The sequence below is a fragment of the Phocoena sinus genome, chromosome 4 (genome assembly GCF_008692025.1).
Source record: "Phocoena sinus isolate mPhoSin1 chromosome 4, mPhoSin1.pri, whole genome shotgun sequence".
In the NCBI taxonomy this organism is placed as follows: Eukaryota; Metazoa; Chordata; class Mammalia; order Artiodactyla; family Phocoenidae; genus Phocoena; species Phocoena sinus.
Genome location: NC_045766.1, coordinates 36,583,927 through 36,599,829, shown reverse-complemented (window position 1 = coordinate 36,599,829; position 15,903 = coordinate 36,583,927). Strand labels below are relative to the sequence as shown.

Here is a 15,903-nt window from a genome sequence, read left to right as displayed (position 1 = left end):
TGCATCACTGTAGTTCATTCTATATTCCATTGTTTATTCAGCCGTTTTTTTGATAATCCATTCTACTGATGTACTTCTCAGCTTTTACCAACTTAAGGCTATTTTGAATAAAGCTTGAATAAAATTGCTGAATATTTTTATGGACATATGTTTTCATTTGGGGGAGATGTTAAATTCCAAAGAGAAGAATTTCAGAGACATCAGACAGATGTATCTTTAGTTTTATAAAAAAAACTGTCAGATCCTTTTTCAAAGCGGCTGTAACATTTTATACTCTCACCAATTTGTTTGAGAGTTCCAGTTGCCCTCCTTCCTCACCAAAATTTGCTGTTGTCATTTTTTTTTCATTTTAGCCAACGTAGTGTGTATGTACTGGTATCTCACTGTGGTTTCAACTTGCATTTCCCTATGACTCATAATGCTGAGCACCTTTTCATGTCCTTATTGGCCATTTGTTTATCTTTCCTTGTAAAGTGTCTATTCAAATCTTTTGGCCATTTTTGCTTGGATCACTTGTCCTTTTACTATTGACTTGTAGGTGTTCTTTATGTAACCTGGACAGCAGTCCTTTGTCACAGATTTTTGGAATATTTTCTCTGTCTGTGGCTTACCTATTCATTTTCTTAATGGCATCTTTTGATGAGCGGAAGTTTAAGTCTAATTCATCAATTTTTGTTCTTTTGTTATTCTTACTTCTGTGTCCTATCCAAGAAACCTTCATTTACTATCAATTCATGAAGATATTTTCCTGTTTCTCCTTTTATTGTTTTAGCTTTTATATTTAGCTCTGATTAATCCTGAATTAATTTTTATGGAGTTAAGGAGTCAAGGTATATTGTCCTATATGGCTATTCAGTTGTTCCAGCACAATTTGTTGAAAGACTTTCTTTTTCCCATTGAATTGTTTTGGTGCCTTGTCAAAAGTGAAATGATCATTATCAACAGGGGTCATTTACAAGGCTATTTTGTTCCATTGATCCATTGTTGATCCATATGCCAATATTACACTGACTTGTTTACTGTGATTTTATAATAAATCTTAGAGTCAGATGATGTTAATTCTCCATTATTATTAGTGTTTTATATAGCTTTTTGTATTTTTTTAGTGGTTGCTCTAGGGATTATACATCCTTAATTTCTTAGTCTACATAGAATGAATGTTGCACCATGTCACATAAAATACAAAAAGCGTGCAACCATATGGATCTATTACCCCATCCCCCTGCCCTGTCCTTTATGCTCTACCTGTCATATGTTAAATCAATATACTTTATAACCTCCACCATATAATGTTATAATTCTTACTTTAAATGAGCATAGACAGTTTTTCAATTCAAAGGAAAAAAGAGTTTCATATTTACTGATATTTATTACTTATGGTACATTTTAACCCTTCCCTGGAGCTCTGTTCACTTTTTTCAGTATTTATCTCTCTTCTTCAAATTGAATAATTTCTATTAATCTATCTTAAAGTTCATTGATTCTTTCTTTGGTAATCACAATATGCTATAAAAGTCTATCCAGTAAATTTTTATTTTAGATATTGCATATTTTAATTCTTGACTTTCCAATTTTTAATAGTTTCTTGCTGAGATTTTCTCTCTTTTCATTCATTATTAGCTTATTTTCCTCTATGTCATTGAACATAGTTAACAGCTGATTTGAAATCCTAGTCAGCTAATTATATCATCTGGCCCACCTCAGGGTTGGTCTCTATTGACTATCTACTCTTTTGAGTAGAAGCCATTTTCCTGTTTCTTCCCAGTTCAAGTAGTTTTGGATTGTACCCTAAACATTGCGGATGTTATGTTATGGAGACTCTGGATTCTGTTATGGTCCTCTAGAGTATTGATTTTTTTTTTTTTTTTTTTTTTTTGGTATTGCTTTGTTTTAACAGGTAGTTAACTTGGCTGAACTCATATACTAAAGACTGTTTCCCCTAGGGTAGGTAGCAGGTAATGTCAATTGCTTTAGCCTTAGATGAGCTACTTAAGAGTCTTCCCTGTACACACGTATTTTAGGGATAAGCCAGAGATTTGGGAAGAGTTTATATGTGTAATTTGAGCTCTCACTTTCTATCTCTTTTCGAGGATATCCTCTCACTTCTCAAAGCTGGGACTGCCTTGATCTCTGTTCTCCAGTCCTAAAGCCAAAAAGACTATAGATTTCTATCAAAGTTCTAGCTTCCCTGCTTGGAATAGATTGTACCCTGCCCTCAATCTAACAGCCATAAAAAAAACCACCAAAACAAACAACAAACAAGGAATTCACCCAGTGCTATCCCCTTCTTTCAATTAAAAAAATAATAGATTTTTTTAGTTCAGTTTTAGGTTCATAGTAAAATTAAGCAGAAAGTACAGAGAATTCCCAGATACTCCCTGCCCCCCACACATGCATAGCTTCCCCCACCATCAACATCCTGCACCACAGTGGTACATTTTTTTACAATTAATGAACTTACATTGGCACATCATTACCATCCCAAATCTATAACTTACATTAAGGGTACATTCTTGGCGTTGTATATTCTATGGGTTTTGGCAAAATGTATAAAGACACCTATCCACCATTATACTATACAAAAATAGTTTCACTGCCCTAAAATACTCCATGCTCTATCTATTCATCCTTCCTTCCTACCCTGGCAACCACTGACCTCTTTACTATTTCCATAGTTTTGCCTTTTCCAGAATAGTCATATATTACAGTTGGAATCATCCAGTACATAACCGTTTTAGATTGGCTTTTTTCAAATAGTAATAGGCCTTCTTTCAATTTTTCTTATATTCCCTCCATGTGCTTGGTCTTGGTCACTCTCCAGTGTTTTTAGGTAGGTACTCTGTCCAGAATTTATAGTTGTTATCTGTAGGAAATCTGATCTAATTAGAGCTACTCAGCCATTAACAGAAAAAAAGTTTTAAAATACAAATTTGTACATTTAACAGGAATAACCAGACTTCTGGTCACAGTTCAAGATTGATGTATCAGAGCTTATCTTAGATCAGGCCTATAATTATTAAATTTCAGGGGTGGAATAGATCTTAATGGTCATCTAGTATACTAACAAATAACAGGTTTAAAATTAATCATAATTCCCATCACATAAAATGAAGTATCATTATTTCATTACTTATGATATACCATTTACCAAAACAAGGACGATTATGTTCTAAATATATATAACAAACCTGTCAAGGCTGTTTCACTTATGGATTTAATTTGTAGAAAAACTTCTCCTTTCAGTGAAGTCCAGTTTTGAAAATTATCATATACTTCATTTTTAATACTGGTTAGCTCTCTTTTACTAAAAGTAAGTAATGAAAGAGTCTTATTCCAGAGATACTTGTATTCTTTCAATCTCTGACTGTAAAGAAGTAAGGAAAAATTAGGATTTTAAAAAATAGCAAGCATAGTAACAAATATGTATTTGAAAAAAGGTTTTCTTTGAAAAATGGTTTTAGAGTGACCATACAATCTACCGTTTAAATGGAGACAGTTATGAAAGTAAAAGTAGGTGCTATCTGCCTTATGCTGAGAAAACATATAAACTGGGGTTATCCCAGGAAGACTGAGGTATATGGTCACCCCAACTCATTTCCATTGTGTTATAATATTTTAACTATAAATAAAGATAGCTAACTACTTTCATACATATTTTTCTATTAATCTTTTAAAATTAATTTAACAGCAAACATTTAGTGAAGGAAATTCAGTCAAAAGTGACTTAGTCAGGACTTCCCCGGTGGCGCAGTGGTTAAGAATCCACCTGCCAATGCAGGGGACGCTAGTTTGATCCCTGGTCTGGGAAGATCCCATATGCTGTGGAGCAACTAAGCCTGTGTGCCACAACTACAGAGCCTGTGCTCTAGAGCCCACAAGCCACAACTACTGAGCCTACGTGCCACAACTACTGAAGACTGCGCGCCTAGAGCCCGTGCTCCGCAACAAGAGAAACCACCATAATGAGAAGCCCGAACACTGCAATGAAGAGTAGCCCCCGCTCGCCGCAACTAGAGAAAGCCCGCCTGCAGCAGCAAAGACCTAATGCAGCCAAAAATAAATAAATAAAATTAAAAAGTGACTTAGTCACTGAGCCTAAAAGAGAATCTCAGATTTGTAGACAGCATTCTTCCTGCACTAGAGTCCTACAGGCAGTGTAAAACCTGGGGTAATAATAAATGAAACCTTTTTAAGTGACTGATCCAGTGCTTTTCCCACATCAAATGCCACAGCTCAAAGTAACCACATGTTTTTTACTATCTCAATGATTTTTATTACTTCAGATGTCCTGGCTCTCATTTACCTAATAATCAAGCAAGATGCAGACATGGATATGAGTGTTATCAGCAAAAAGATGATGACTGAAGCCATGGGAGTTAATATTTATCTACCTAAGTAGACTAAGATCTATTATGCAGAGACTGTATCTCTCTTGTTCATTACAGTCCCCCTTGCACCTAGCACAGTACCTACCACATAGTATGTACTCAACACATATTGATGAATGAATGAATGAGTGAAAAAAATAGATCACTCTGTTGGAGGAATAAAGAAGTAAGAAATACTGAGGATAAGATACAGGACAACACTAATATTTATGGGAATAAATCAGAAAACAAACCCTCAAAGGAGATGAGGGAGGAGCAACCAGTGAAGAAAAGCCAAAAAGATAACATCGGAAAAGCCAGGGGATAAGAGAATTTAAAGTAGAGAGTAGTGATCAGTGTTTAAGGCCTCAGACAAAGGCTGAACAGAGGCCATTATATCCGGTATTAAGGAGGTCTTTGGTGACCTAAGAGAGAGGCTTCAGGTAGGAAAAGACTGAGCAGTAAAGCAGAAATGAGAAAATAGTTATGTGGTACCAGCAATCAAGAACCTTGATTGAGGCAGCAAGGGAGAAAAAGGAAGATACACAGTAGAATGGTTTGTTAGGATGGGAGACACCTGAGTGTTTACAGAGCTGAGCAGACAGTATGAGTAGTCACAGAGGCTAAAAAACACAGGCAAGAGATGTGATCATTTTTTGTGCAGAGAGCTAGAAAGAAAGGACAGATGTAAAACAAAGGCTGAAAGATTAGCCTTTGCCAGGAAGAAGAAGGGTGGTGTCATTCTGTGTGGTTAATTAATAAGGTCCACTTGAGTGACCAAAAGCCACAGAGAATCCTCAATCAGCATGCAGACCTGGGAGCTAAGAGAGATGTTGATTTCAAAAAAAAAAAATCAAAGAAAGGGGTGGGGGTGAGGGAGGGATGGATTGGGAGGTTGAGGTTAGCAGATGCAAACTATTACATATAGAATGGATAAACAACAAGGTCCTACTGTATAGCACAGGAACTATATTCAATATCCTGAGATAAACCATAATAGAAAAGAATATAAAAATGAATGTATATAACATGTATAACTGAATCACTTTGCTGTACAGCAGAAATTAACACAACATTGTAAATCAACTATATTTCAATTAAAAACAAGCCAAAAAAAAAATCAAAGAAAGAGTCCAACAGATCACTAAAGCAAAGGGGAGCAATGGTGAGGATGGGAAGTTTGAATGCGAAGCCAGGAAGTGGTAAGACAGAGACAAGAACTATGAACTAAGTCAATGTTGAAGACCTAATGGGCCCAATGTAAGGCAGCTGCTGGGAGCAAGTCATGAACATGGGGGTCAAGGCCTAAAGGGATATTTAATAGAAGAAAGACCAGATACGGATGCATGTGCTTATGTAGGGACAAAAGGCAGGAAACAGAAAAATCAAGCCACTTAGCGAAGAGCAGATCCATCACATTTTGTGTGGCCTAGATCTTATATGATTGGTGTGGATAGAGGGATGGCTTTCTTGTAAAAGACGACTACAAAATTAGGTTTAAAAGTGTGCACTTATAGATTGAGAAAAATTATTACAAATAAAATTGTAAAAGTTAATAAATCTCATCAATATCACAAAATACAGAAAAACTATAACTTTTTAATAAGTAACAGCTCTACAATACTTCTTTTGTCTATAATTTTTGGCTACCTGCTTTACAAGCACCTTTTCATATGAGAACCATTTTATAATAATACTTTGTGTGGAGAGAATATAAAAATTATACAGCCTTTCATCTAGCAAGGCCATTAGTTTTATTATCTGTGGTAGTTTAGAAAGATTCTTTTAGCTTCATAGCCCATTATTGGTAATATCATGAAAATATTAAGCATTGTCAAATTTGGGAAAATCCTTATAAAAATTTTTCATATATGATAAAATTTTTGGCATTTCAAGTTTTCTTGGAAAATGACATCTTAAATTGTCTTTGAAATGATGAAACTCATGAACCAGCTTATCTCAGATGTCCTTGAAGTGGTATACTATGATTTTTATGATATATTCAGTGATGTCAGCAGCTTTGGTCAAATCAGCAAGAAACTTAAATCTTTCTCCAATGTATTCAAATAATTAACTCCTCTTCATTGAATGGATTACAAAATAATTCAAGAGATTTTATTGAAAATGTATCACTTATGATGTAATCTGAAAAAATGTTATAATCTGTTTTTTATGACAGAATAATTTCTATTGTTTAAATTGTTCATCTTTATTGCTTTTACTCCATTAATTCAAAAAAATTCATACAGGGCTTCCCTGGTTGTGCAGTGGTTGAGAGTCCGCGTGCCAATGCAGGGGATGCGGTTTCATGTCCCAGTCTGGGAAGATTCCCACATGCTGCAGAGCGGCTGGGCCCGTGAGCCATGGCCGCTGAGCCTGCGCGTCCAGAGCCTGTGCTCTGCAACGGGAGAGGCCACAACAGTGAGAGGCCCACGTACCACAAAAAAATAATAATAATAATAAATTCATACACATCCCTATTTTTAGTCTGCAACGTCTTGTTTGTGTAATTGAAGCAGTCTAAAATGTCTTTCTAAATGGCAGTTATAATGTATATTCCCAACACAACTTTCTCTCTCAGATCCCTCAAATGCCAGGGACTACTCCAAGGGCATACTGACATCAGAAGTAGAAGAAGGGAAATCAGAGTGCAAAGAGACAGAATTTTTACAATTATAATTTAAAATCATCTTACTTTGCCAGGGGCCCTCCCAGAAACTTGGAAAGGGGTCCTGAATGTGGGGTTCTGAAACTTAAGTATCATTTGACTCACAGGAAATACGCCTGTGTTGATAACTTTAACTCTCTTTGTGAAATACAAGGCAAGACACACAGCTGGTGAGAGATAAGCAGCACAAAGAATTTTAAGCAGAATATTGAGGATTTAGAATAGTACTGAAGAAATTGAGGACCTGGTGTTTAACAACCTGTAAGTGGGTATAAAGACTGAGAGTTTTAAGGGTAAATAAGCAGAGGTAAAAGTAGCTGGAGTATTGGTAAATTCCTCTATGCAGAAACATACTCTATGAAGAAAATCCTAAAGAATATATACACACACACACACACAAATACTAGAATAAATGGGTTCATCAAGATCACAGGATACATAAACCATGTGCAAAAACCAATCTGTTTACTAGCAATGATGAATCCCAAAAATAAAGTTAAGAAAAAAATCCCACTTGTCATAACATCAAAAAGAATTAAATATTTAGAAATAAACTAAATAAAAGGAGTGCAAGACTTGTATACTAAAAACAAAACATTTCTGAGAGAACTAAAGATCTCAGTGGAGAGATATATGGATTCTTGGATTGAAAAATTCAACATTTTAAAAATGGAAGTTCTCCCCAAATTGAGCTATAGATTTAATGCTATACCTATCAAAATCCCAGTAGGCTATTTTTCAGAAATTGACAAGATGATCCTAAAATTTATATGGAAATACAAGGTTCCCAGAATAGCCAAAACAATCTTGAAAACAAAGAAATTTGAAGGGCTTACATTTCTTGATCTCAAAATTCACTAAAAATTATAATATTCAAGAGAGTGTAGTACTGACATTAAGAATAGATATACATCAATAGATGAATAAAATAGAATAGAGAGTCCAGAAATAATTCCTTCCATTCATGGTGAATTGATTTTATGTAAAGGGACCAAGGCAACTCAATAGGGAAAGAATAGTCTTTTTAACAAACAGCGCTAGAATAATTGAATATTCACATAAAAAAAAGATGAATTTAGATCCTTACTTTACATCATTCACTAGAGTTAAAATGGATCACAGACCTAAAGGTAAGAGCTAAAACTATAAAACCTTTAGAAGAACCTACTGGAAAAAATCTTTGTGACCTTTGGTTAGGCAGAGTTCTTAGATACATTACCAGAAGCACAATCCCTAAAAGAAAACATTGATTAAACTGTATTTCACTAAAAATAATAACTTTTGTTCTTCAAAAAGACACAATTACAAAAACGAAAAGACTAGCCACAGACTGGGAGAAAATATTTGCAAATCATATTTCAAATAAAAGACTTGTACCCAGAACATACAAAGAACTCTTATAATCTGATAACAAGAAAACAAACCAATGAAAAAAAGAAAAAATATTTTAATAGATATTTCACCAAATAACCATAAAAATAGTTAATAAGCACACGAAAAGATGTTCAACACCATTAGTCATTTGGGAAACACAAATCAAAGCACAATGAGGTACCATTTCACAGCCTCTAGAATGGCTACTATAAAAAGAAGACAGACAATAAGAAATGTTGTCAAGAACACAGTGAAAGTAGAATCCTCATACCTGGTAGGAATGTAAAATAGTGCAGCCACTTTGCAAAATAGTTTTGCAGTTTCTTAAAGGTTAAATATCAATTTACCATATGATTCAGTAATTCTACACTTAGGTATCTACTCAAAAGAAATGAAACATACATCCACACAAAGACTTACATGTGAATGTTTATAGCAGCATTATTCATAAGTGCCAACAAGCGGAAACAATCCAAATGTCCTTCAACTAATAAATGCATAAATAAAATGTGGTATGTTCAGACAATGGAACACTATTTAGCAATAAAAAGGAACAAAGTACTGATGCATGATACAACATGGACAAACATCAAAAACATTATTGAAAGATGTCAGATATAAAAGACCACATATTGTAGGATTCCATATATTTGAATTGTCCAGAGAACTATCTACAGAAACAGAAAGAAGATAAGCAATTGCCTAGGATTGGTGGTGAAGATAGAGATTGCAAATGGCATGAGGATCTTCTAAGGATGACTCAAATGTTCTAATATTGCATGTGGTAATGGTTGCACAACTCAGTAAGTTTACTAAAAATCATTACATTGTCTACTTAAAAGGGGTGGATTTTGTAGCATGTAACATATCTCAATACAGCTGTTTAAAAAAGACATGAGCTGATTATGGGATTAAGGCTAGAAAACAAAGTAAGGCCAGGAAATGGTTGGGAAAATCAGAAAAACAAAACAAAACAAAACTAGAAGCCTTCATGTGGCTGAAGAGTTGGTGTGAAAGTGAGAGATGTGGGGAGTTGGCTTAATTTCAAAGATGACAGAGTCTGGATTTACAAACAAGAAAAATTAAAGGATAAGTATATTTCAAACAATTTATGAAAGATTTACAATAAGAATCCTATAAAAGTAAGCACTACCAAAATATTTCAAATATGGATTGATTTGGAATTTTGGAGTTATACACAACTTTACATAAAGTGAAGTATACCTATATTCCGTATTGTTTTTTAGTATCTATTTTACAGGCTTTCAAAAGTTAATTTCCATTCTCAAAAGACACTTTATTCTGAATAGCAGTTGTGCTGAGCCAACTGAGGCATACCACAGCTACTCCTCATCAACCCCTTGCGAGAGACAGGTTGGAAATGAGGTCAGGGAAAATACAAAGCATGAAGAACACTTTGCTGGAGGCTAGGTGATTAAGCCCTATTGCAATTAAACAAATGAGAGAATAATTTAAAAAGAGCAAAGTGACTCAAAGACACAGTACATTTCCTTTTGGACTCCGTAAATAAAGATGATTACACCTGAGTAGCTAAAGCGCAAACTTCTTTTCTTTACCACTTTAAGAGAGAAGATTATAAGCTTCTTTTCTTTATCCACAGCAAAGTCGAAGTTTTACGTTCTGGTAGATATTTTTTTTAAATAATCAGTAAACTAGTTTAAAATGAGCTTTTAGTAATGCAACAAAATCACTGAACTCTACAACTTTTGGTTTGATTTTATTTTCACCAGACTGCCTTCTCCCATGCAATGTACCTACTAGTGAGAGTATTAATAAAACATGTAATTATTCTTATTCATCTGTCACAAACTTTTATTTATACTGTCTAGTTAAATGGTTACTTCTAAAATTTCTAGTGTTACTTTTTTATATAAATCAGATCCAAAACTCCCAATTTGTGATCTTTTATCTAAAAGTAAACAAAAACCACAGATCTTTTGAAAACATTTTAAAAAATAAGCAGTAAAAGTATAATGCAAAATGATGACAAAATTACAACACAGAATAAAGATAACATTTAAATATGTATAAGCTTCTTCAAGAATTTAAAATACTACAAATTACATGTAAAATGTGAATAATAAAGACTGACTTTATCAGTCCATAATATCCTGAAGCAGCATTAATTGTCTAATCTAGTCCTAGTCTAGCCTTTAAAATTTAGTCAATCCTGCCATCCATAATGGCATCTCTGGATAAAACAAATGGGATTTCCCAAGCGGACCTGAGCCAAAGCTATTGTTGGGGCCAAGACTGAATACTGATGGTCCTGACTAAAATGGAGAGTTGGGGTCACCGGGGTGATATCCTGCTGGTTCAATACTAGATTTCTAGGAAAGGACAGAGAAGATTCCTGATGACAAAAATTGTCATCTGTTTTGTGAGTAGACTCATTCATTAATTCAAAAATTATTTATTTAGCATCAGTTATGTGCAAGGCATTAATGAAAGGTTAGATGGCTAACAGGTTATCACCAGATATTGCATAAAAAAATTATTAGCCCAGATAATTTTTTTAACAGAACAATATTCCCAATAATAATAAGTAGACTGGAAAAAATAAGAACATTAAAAGTATTTACCCGGCATATGTTTTTTAGTCATCCTGAACCTGTGTCTATTTATAATGTTCATTTAACTTATTTTCCTTTTCTAAGAGCTAAAAGTTACTCAATTTAAAAATTAATCATTCTTTCTGATATTCTCAATATATTCAATTCCATTTTTAAAAAGTACTTCCTATTTTCTTTAGAACATTGGGCTTTACCTTTAGTTATTATAAAGCCTTCAAAGATTATATAAAAGCAGACTTAACACCATTTATATTGGAAATTTCTAAATTTAGGAGGTCTATTACTATCCAGTTAGAAAGTTTCCCCATTCTACTCTTTTCATGTCACTGGACTGTCGGTCAGGAGATCAAGTATACCAAGAAATACTGGCCAAGAAGAAAATGAATTAGTTACTGTGCTTTCATTCTAAATGTCACTGCAAAATCAGAACAAGGTGTTTGCCTAATTTAAATGTTATTGGCAAAACTATTTAGTTGAGATAATAGTTTAAAAAAAGTGAAGTGTTTCCATTTTTTTCAAAAACACTATAATATTAAACTATATAAACATAGAAACTATATTACTAAAAGGTGTTTGAATGTTTATAAAGTTAGAATTAAATGAGTGTATATTTTCAATACTATAATATTCAATTCTTTAAAGATAATCTTACCTGAAGATTTGTGATTGTCTTTGTTTAATTTTTAACTCATGTTGCAACTGACTCAATTCTTTCTGTACTCTCTGAAAATCATTTTGGTGACTTTTTAACTGCATGCTTGCATCTCGAATTCTAAAAATATAAACAAATAACAACTGTTATAAGCCTAAATATTTCCTCATGAGTACTTTATCAAAATTTAAATCCACTTTTTTCATTGCAGCACTATTTACAATAGCCAGGACATGGAAGCAAACTAAATGTCCATCAACAGATGTATGGATAAAGAAGATGTGGTACATATATACAATGGAATATTACTCAGCCATAAAAAAAACCAAAATAATGCCATTTGCAGCAACATGGATGGACCTAGAGACTGTCATACTGAGTGAAGTAAGTCAGACACAGAAAAGACAAATATCATTATGATACTGCTTATATGTGGAATCTAAAAAAAGGGGACAAATGAATGTAGTTACAAAACAGTAGAGTCACAGATGTATCAATAGAAAACAAACTTATGGTTACCAGCAGATAAGGAAGGGGTGGGATAAACTGGGAGATTGGGATTGACATATACACACTATTACATATAAATAGATAATTAATAAGAACCTACTGTACAGCACAGGGAGCTCTACTCAGTACTCTGTAATGGGCTATGGGAAAAAAAATCTAAAAAAATAGTGGATATATGTATATGTATAACTGATTCACTTTGCTGTACACCTGAAACTAACACAACATAGTAAAACAACTATACTCCAAAATAATTTTTTTTTAATTTTAAATCCATTTTTAATAAAAATAAAAGAAAACTATGGGGGGGGACCTTCAAGGTGGTGGAGAAATAAGACGTGGAGATCACCTTCCTCCCCACAATTACATCAAAAATACATCTACATGTGGAACAACTCTTACAGAACACCTACTGAATGCTGGCAGAAGACCTCAGACTTCCCAAAAGGCAAGAAAATCCCCACGTACCTAGGTAGGGCAAAAGAAAACAGAAAAAACAGAGACAAAAGAATAGGGACAGGACCTGCACCTCTGGGAGGGAGCTGTAAAAGAGGAAAAGTTTCCACACACTAGGAAGCCCCTTCACTGGTAGAGAGGGAGGTGGATGGGGAAAAGCTTTGGTGCCATGGAGGAGAGCGCAGCAACAGGGGTGCAGAGGGCAAAGCGGAGAGATTCCTGCACAGAGGATCGGTGCCAACCAGCATTCACCAGCCTGAGACAATTTTCTGCTCACCCGCCGGGGCAGGTGGGGGCTGGGAGCTGAGGCTTGGGCTTCGGAGGTCAGATCCCAGGAAGAAGACTGGGGTTGGCTGCGTGAAGACAGCCTGAAGAGGGCTGGCGTGCTAAAACTAGCTGGGAGGGAGTCAGGGAAAAAGTCTGGACCTGCCGAAGAGGCAAGAGACCATTGTTTCGGGGTGTGTGAGGAGACGGGATTCCTTCCATGTGTGCCCACAGGAGACAGAGCACCACCTAAGTGAGCTCCAGAGATGGGCGTGAGCTGTGGTTAGCAGCTCAGACCACAGAGACAGGCATGAAATGCTAACGCTGCTGCTGCTGCCACCAAGAATCTTATGTGCAAACACAGGTCACTACCCATACCCGCCCCCACAACCCCACAGGAGGCTGTGCAGCACACCACTGCCACTGTCCCCAGATCCAGGGACAACTTTCCCCCGAGAACACACAGAGCACCTCAGGCTGTTGTAATGTCACGCTGGCCTCTGCCGCTGCATGCTCCCATCGCATTCCAATTATGACTACCATCCCCCTCCCTCTCCCTGGCCTGAGACAGCAAAAGAGCCCTAATCAGCCGCTGCTTTAACCCTCTCCTGTCTGGGTGGGGAACAGACGCCTGAGGGCGACCTACACACAGAGGTGGGGCCAAAACCAAAGCTGAACCCCAGGAGCTGTGTGAACAAAGAAGAGAAAGGGGAATCTCTCCCACCAGCCTCAGGAGCAGCGGATTACACTCCCACAATCAATAGATGAATGCTGCATCTGTGGAATCCCTGAATAGACAATGAATATTCCCAAAATTGAGGCAGTGGACTTTGGGAGCAACTGTAGACTAGGGGTTTGCTGTCTGCAACTGATTTGTTTCTGATTTTTATGTTTATCTTAGTTTAGTTTTTAGTGCTTGCTATCGTTGGTGGATTTGTTTATTGGTTTGGTTGCTCTCTTTTTTTTATTTTTTCTTTACTTTATAATTTTTAAAATTTTATTATTATTATTTTATTCCCTTTTTTTTGTTCCTTTTCTTCTGAGCCATGTGGTTGACAGGGTCTTGGTGCTCCAGCTGGGTGTGAAGCCTGAGCCTCCGAGGTGGGAGAGCTAAGTCCAGGACATTGCACTACCAGAGAGACGCCCCAGCTCCACATAACACCAACTGGTGAGAGCTCTCCCAGAGATCTCCTTCTCAACGCTAAGACCCAGCTCCACCCAACGGCCTGCAAGCTCAAGTGCTGGATGCCCCATGCCAAACAACTAGCAAGACAGGAACATAGCCCCACCCATCAGCAGAGAGGCTGCCTAAAATCACACTAAGTTCACAGACACCCCAAAACACAAAACCAGACACAGCCTGCCCACCAGAAAGACAAGATCCAGCCCCACTCACCAGAACACAGTCACCAGGCCCCGCCACCAGGAAGCCTACACAAACCACTGAACCAACCTCACCCACTAGGGGCAGACACCAAAAACAACGGGAGCTATGAACTTGCAGCCTGTGAAAAGGAGATCCCAAACACAGTAAGTTAAACAAAATGAGAAGACAGAGAAATATGCAGCAGATGAAGGAGTAAGGTAAAAACCCACCAGACCTAACAAATGAAGAGGAAATAGGCAGTCCACCTGAAAAAGAATTCAGAGTAATCATAGTAAAGATGATCCAAAATCTTGGAAATAGAATGGAAAAAATACAAGAAACGTTTAACAAGTACTTAGAAGAAATAAAGAGCAAACAACAATGATGAACACCACAATAAATGAAATTAAAAATTCTTTAGAGGGAATCAATAGCAGAATAACTGAGGCAGAAGAACGGATAAGTGACCTGGAAGACAAAATAGTAGAAATAACCACCGAAGAGCAGAATAAAGAATAAAGAATGAAAAGAACTGAGGGCAGTCTCAGAGACCTCTGGGATAACATTAAACATGCCAACATTCAACTTATAGGGGTCCCAGAAGAAGACCTGGGTCTGATAAAATATTTGAAGAGATTATAGTTGAAAGTTTCCCTAATATGGGAAAGGAAAGAGTCAATCAAGTCCAGGAAGCAAAGAGAGTCCCACACAGGATAAATTCAAGGAGAAACACTCCAAGACACATATTAATCAAACTATCAAAAATTAAACACAAAGGAGAAACATTAAAAGTAGCAAGGGAAAAGCAACAAATAAAATACAAGGGAATCCACATAAGGTTAAGAGCTGACCTTTCAGCAGAAACCCTGCAAGCCAGAAGGGAGTGCTAGACATATTTAAAGTGATAAAAGGGAAAAACCTACAACCAAGATTACTCTAGCCAGCAAGGATCTCATTCAGATTCAACAGAGAAATTAAAACCTATACAGACAACGAGAAGTTAAGAGAATTCAGCACCACCAAACCAGCTTTACAACAAATGCTAAATGAACTTTGCTAGGCAAGAAACACAAGAGAAGGAAAAGACCTACAAAAACAAACCCCAATTATGAAAATGGTGATAGGAACACACATATCGATAATTACCTTAAATGCAAATGGATTAAATGTTCCAATGAAAAGACACAGACTGGCTGAATGGATACAAAAACAAGACCCATATATATGCTGTCTACAAGAGACCCACTTCAGACCTAGGGACACATACAGACTCAAAGTGAGGGGATGGAAAAAGATATTCCATGCAAATGGAAATCAAAAGAAAGCTGGAGTAGCAAGTCTCATATCAGGCAAAATAGACTTTAAAATAAAATTACAAGATACAAAGAAGGACACTACATAATGATCAAGGGATCGAACCAAGAAGAAGATATAACAATTGTAAATATACACCCAACATAGGAGCACCTCAACATATATGGCAAATGCTCACAACCATAAAAGGGGAAATCAACAGTAACACAGTAATAGTAGGGGACTTTAAAACCCCACTTTACCCAATGGACAAATAATCCAAAATGAAAATAAATAAGGAAATCCAAGATTTAAATAACATTAGACAAGATGGACTTAATTGATATATGGGACATTCC

General features: G+C 36.0%; 1 protein-coding gene across 1 annotated transcript in view; it reads right to left on the bottom strand.

Annotated features, from left to right (window-relative positions):
* Positions 1–15,903, bottom strand: part of LEKR1 (leucine, glutamate and lysine rich 1) — a 270,909-nt gene that overhangs the window by 137,983 nt on the left and 117,023 nt on the right. Inside the window, exons 5-6 of the mRNA XM_032630652.1 lie at positions 11,656–11,775; positions 3,189–3,364 (exon numbers count right to left, since the gene is read on the bottom strand). Of these exons, the coding sequence (XP_032486543.1) occupies positions 3,189–3,364; positions 11,656–11,775 (296 nt within the window). The remainder of the gene's footprint in view (positions 1–3,188; positions 3,365–11,655; positions 11,776–15,903) is intronic.